The 5,189-nt window shown below is 35.3% G+C and overlaps 1 protein-coding gene across 4 annotated transcripts; it reads right to left on the reverse strand.

The window, feature by feature from the left end:
- Nucleotides 1-353: 353 nt before the first annotated feature.
- On the reverse strand, nt 354-4,222 carry LOC112766045 (serine/threonine-protein kinase AtPK2/AtPK19). Of its 4 annotated transcripts, none has more exons than XM_025811894.3 (7): nt 4,084-4,222; nt 2,859-3,726; nt 2,622-2,704; nt 2,426-2,546; nt 2,117-2,290; nt 1,188-1,295; nt 354-786 (listed from the first exon to the last, which is right to left on the reverse strand). In XM_025811894.3, exons 2-7 carry the CDS (start codon nt 3,501-3,503, stop codon nt 493-495), a joined length of 1,425 nt encoding a protein of 474 aa, XP_025667679.1. In that variant the 5' UTR covers nt 3,504-3,726; nt 4,084-4,222; the 3' UTR covers nt 354-492. The 4 variants fall into 4 exon arrangements, with proteins under 4 accessions (XP_025667679.1, XP_072078821.1, XP_025667680.1 ...); XM_072222720.1 differs by having other exon boundaries at nt 4,039-4,099; XM_025811895.2 differs by having other exon boundaries at nt 4,059-4,090.
- Between the last annotated feature and the right edge of the window lie 967 nt (nt 4,223-5,189).

Below are 5,189 nucleotides of genomic sequence, written 5' to 3' on the forward strand. Positions count from 1 at the left end.
TAACGTTTTTTACTATTTAACAACATTTTTTAATTTAAAAAATAAAAAAAAGTTACTAAAATATAAAAAAAAAAAAATTTTAATTTTAACAACACTTGTATAGTGACTGTAATCATAGGCATAATAGACTCTACCTAGTTAAAATTATGGTTATATCTTCTTACTATTTGACCGCACTTTTTAATTTGATCACACTTTTTACTTTCTTTTTTTTCAAATTTAAAAATATTGGCATATGTTTAGAATAGTAAAGAAGTGTGGTTTTAATTTTAGTTAATTTTTTTAAGTGTTTTTAAAATTTCATAATTATATCAAAATTCAACTAAAGCACAGCAGAACTGCAGACGAACACATTAAACATAACAATGATACTACTTGCTTGTATAATTACCAAAAAGCATACAAAAAGAGGTCGTATGGAACTGTTACAATTTTCTCAGCAATCATATGAATTACAAGAGTTGGATTCTCTAACTGAACCTTTTTAAGAATTCAAGCATCTCCCACAAGGCACAGACTGGGAGTACCAATAAAGGAGAACTTCTTGAAGGTATTGTCATCCTTTTTGGGACTAGCAGCTGGAGAATCCAGCAATGGCATGTTAGTCCACCGCTCCTCGAAGTTCGCAACACAGTGCTTTCCGGAAACTTCGGGGACAAAACTCGGCCTTATTTCTCGAGCTTCCAGCTTCTTCCAGTTGACTGATTTAAACCATTTGTGGCTTTTTATCTCCTCGCTGCCTCTGTCCCCGCTGCCGAGGCGCTTCCTGGCATCTTTCTGCAACAGCTGTAGAGGGAAACTTCATTAAACTGCTGCTGTCCAATATATGACAGTTGCAGAGACAAGAAATACAACAAAAGAGTGAAATACCAAAATTATCTAAGAAAGATCATGTTGCTGACAAAATGACCAAGTGAAGGATGAAAATTCACCTAGTATACACAAAAGGCTTGGTTTGTTTCACAATCTACTAAGGAAAGGTGGTAATTTTGTTGGTGACATGATCTTTCATGGCAATATTGGTACTTCTCTCTAAAAGATTTGGTTCTTTAAGGGAATTTTCAGTAGCATAAAAGCAGTGGATTTTTCAGACCATTAGGAAAAAACAAGATTTTTGCATGAGTACAATAAGCAAAGCATGTGCCTAGACAGCTAACTACAAGAGAGTGAGGGTGAAAATTTTGTACCCCTTTTAGCAGTGAATGTGCTTCGCTTGACAAGAAAGCCGGGAGCTTCAGTTTGTCTTTTATTATCTTCTGCTGAATCTTCTGTCTATTTCCACCCGTAAAAGGAGGCTGCAATTAAACAATAAGATTTAGTTGAGGGAATCTATAATGCAAGTTACAGCAACTTATGAAAAGATCAACAAATAAGTGTATAGGCAATAAACAATTAATAAATCTAGGTGATTCAAGATTTGGACCTGTTTAGAACTGAATCCCACCAAATTATAGAGGCAAATCTTTGCAGACCAAGAAATTACAATGAATAGTTAAGAAAATTGCTACTAGAGGACATCCTTTAGTTTTGGCTGAGATTTTGCACACTATTTTCACAAAGCACTACATAATCTAACCAAAGAAATAAGGCCCAATAAATTGATATTACTCATAAGTCATATCAACTGATAATGATTGCTTAAAATCAGGATATGCTATTATTCATATCAATAAAACATTATTTGAGATAGACTTCTTAAGTTATAAGGCTGATTGTTACTGTAGACCATTATCTAGCAAATAGAAATCATTCGCCATAATCTTAGATGAACTCAGTTGGATGTAGTAGATATCATCAACCAGTTTTCCTTGTTCACATAAAATTTCATATTAATTTCTATTACTTGATGCAGAAACAAATAAAAATCCAGGCTTAGCATGAAAACTTCTAATTTCCCAAGTCATCAATTCAAAGTAATTATTTTCGCCAAGATTGAAAATAGTGTACTTCCTCTAACATAATCATCAAGTTAGTAAATCAAGTTCGAAGAAATTCAAGCTCTATCTTAAGCAGCATATTCTGAAAGGAACAAGACTAATTGATATGGAAAATAAAAATAATTAGGTAACCCCTATTTCTTACTAATAGATGATGCAAACACACCAAGGATACTAACTTTCCCTGTAAGCATTTCAAATAGCAAAATCCCCACACTCCACCAATCTGCTGCCTTATCATGACCCTTCCCTATAAAGATTTCAGGAGCTATGTACTCTAAAGTTCCGCACATAGAATTTGACCTTGCGCTCTCAGTGAATTCCTTAGCCAGGCCAAAATCCGTTAACACTAGCTGGTAAAAAGCACAGGACCAAAGTCATAATACAGCAAGACATGAATCAAATACAATTCTTAACTCCCTTGTGAAACAAAGAAGTGTGAAAATCCTACTGCAAAATTACAGACAGATATGGTCATGGGATCTTACATGACCATCTGCATCGAGAAGAATATTTTCAGGTTTAAGATCCCTGTGCATTATACCATTTGCATGAAGATGAGAAACAGCACAAACAATCTCTCCAGCATAGAAGCGTGCCAAATCCTCCCTGAAAGAAGTTGCATCTTGTGTAAGATATATTAGCATTTCATAGTGTAGTCACAAAATATAGCTTGCCACGCACCTGAATAGACCTTGGCGATAGAGATGAAAGAAAACATGACCACCATTGACAAAATCAAGCACCAAGTATAGCCTATATTTTGTCTGCAAATCCCAAATAGGTTGTAAGCTTGTAATTATGTAAATATGAAAGTATTGTACAATTTATGTAGCTTTCACATATAATGAAAAGTGTTAAGACCCAGATAATATGAAACACAAGATATGGCAAATAACTTCATTTAGGCAAAAGAATTACTTGGAATGAGTATCTGAGCCGCACAATAAAAGGGTGTACCACCTTTGTCAATATATCTCTTTCAGATTTTATATATTCTGCATGATTTTTTTGCACAATCTTATCCTTGTGCATCACCTTCATCGCATATATTTCCGAAGTACCGGTCCTCCTTACCTGGTACACCTTACCAAAAGCACCTTGACCAACAACCTTCAAAACTTCAAAATCCTCAACTCCAATACTCTGATAATTCATGCAACAATCATTAGATTCTAAATTATTTTCCTTTACAGCATCATCATTAACTGAATACTCAAGTTCTTCCTTTGCTTCTCTATACTCCTTCTCTGCAAAAAGTTCCAACGCATCACCTGTCTCGTGTAAAGTGAGTTTGCTACGCACTGAGGATGGATCAATATATGCTCCACTTGAATGTAAAGAATGTGAGCGGATATGAATGACAGAAGGATAATCATTGCAAACCTTTCCACTTGAACTTGTTGCAACTACCAAATTCCCAATTGAAGCTTCAATGGGAGTAGGACCAAACACATCAGAAAATGAATCCACATAATCAGATTCACAAGTAAATAGATCAGGTGGTCCATTTGGTAGTTTCAATTCCAAATGGTTCACGAATGGCTTGTGTCGAGCGAAAACCATGGCTTATCGACAATTGAAGATCACAAATGCAAGAACAAGATGAGATTCCAACAACTGAAGTTAAAAATTGGAAAAATAATGAACATATAATTTAGGAGCTGCTAGAGAACTTGGTAGCAAGCAAACCAAAATCCAGAAAAAGAAATTGTTGTTGCTTCCCGGTTCACAGGAAACAGCAGATGCAGCAAAATTTCCCAAATACATGAAGATTAGGTTTTCTGTGCTGCAAATTCAAGAAATTAGAACAGTTATTTTCAGTTTGCATTAAACAGAAAGCGCAGAACAGCATGGATTACAAATATACACTTGAAATTAGAGAATCCAACTAGAAATTTAAACACATAACTACATAAGAGAGTAGTTAATTTCTCAATTAGAAGTAAGTAGTTTCAAATTATGCACAACCGAGACAAGTTTAACATTCAAAGTTCTCTTTGTTCATGATTCATGAAGTGGAAAACATGCCACCAAATCATAACAAATAAAGGAAGACATATAGTAAATAAAATAAAATAAAATAAAGGCGCAATATTACAAACATAGAAGAAGCTTTACAAAGAGGAGCTGATGGTTCACTTACATAGATTGAGGAGAATGGAAGCTACAATGGCAGAAAACCGTTAATAAACGAAGATATAAAATTGGCGGTTTTTTTTAATTAGAAATAAATATTAAAAAGAAAGTTTCAGTTTTGGAATTTGGCATTTGCCAACACGTTTTGTTTCGCCGCTTCCGTGAACAACGAATATTTTGTCGTCTTATTATTCCCTATCACATCAATGATTAATCGTTTTTTATGTTTAAATTTTTTATGGAATTTAAAGTTTTGCTCGGACCCTTTGATCTCACTCATTATAATGGTTGAAAAGAGTGATTGGGATAAGCAGACTATGCATTGTATCGTTGTCATCCTGAAGTACTGGAGATCCACCCCTGTGGTATCAGAGAGCCTCAGGTTGATAAGAGGAAGAAGAAGGTATTACTAGTAAAAGCAAGTAAGAGAGAATCACTAAACATAATCATGAATCTCACAGACTCATCAAGTTCTTCCCAACCTATACATCACTCTACCCCTCTGAACATAGACCGATTACCCTCTAATTTAAAGAAAACTCTTGGAAATAAGATTGATCAGTTAGTAGAATTCACTTATGTTCCAGAAGACTCTCGAACCCCGGCCACTGAGTACCCTCTCATAAGTCCTTACTCTTTCTACCATAGACAAAAGAAATCAACCCTCACTTCTATTCGCCATCTCATCCATAGAAACCCTTCTCCTCCTCCCAAAGAAGTCATCCAGTCCTCTAATCTCCAACAGTGTGGTTTAAAAGCCACTACTGCTGAACAATACATAACCTTAGAAATCCCACAAGAACTCATCCAAAACTACCAAAACCAAGGTTACACTCATATGCATCTAGGAGCAGTCAGGCTCATTCTTACCCTTCATGGAAGGAGATCTCTTCCGGTAACAGCCAAAGTTGCTCTTTTAGACACCACTTTTAAAGAATACCAACATGCCCTGATCGGAGCATTAGTAACAACACTCTCAAATGGAAGTGTCATTCTTACTATAGCTCCTAATTTCACCATGAGATTATCAGATCCTACGATAAGTCAAAGGCTGAAGATCCAAATACAATTGGTAGGAGTAATTCAAGACTCTAATGCTGAACAGGCCACCTT

This window comes from Arachis hypogaea, chromosome 17 (assembly GCF_003086295.3).
Source record: "Arachis hypogaea cultivar Tifrunner chromosome 17, arahy.Tifrunner.gnm2.J5K5, whole genome shotgun sequence".
Lineage (NCBI taxonomy): Eukaryota > Viridiplantae > Streptophyta > Magnoliopsida > Fabales > Fabaceae > Arachis > Arachis hypogaea.

Coding starts and splice junctions, on each gene's coding strand:
- LOC112766045 (XM_025811894.3), bottom strand. CDS start 3,503: ATGGTTTTCGCTCGACACAAGCCATTCGTGAACCATTTGGAATTGAAA. Junction 2,705..2,858: donor GGCTCAGATACTCATTCCAA/GTAATTCTTTTG, acceptor TGGGATTTGCAG/ACAAAATATAGGCTATACTT. Junction 2,547..2,621: donor TATCGCCAAGGTCTATTCAG/GTGCGTGGCAAG, acceptor AACTTCTTTCAG/GGAGGATTTGGCACGCTTCT.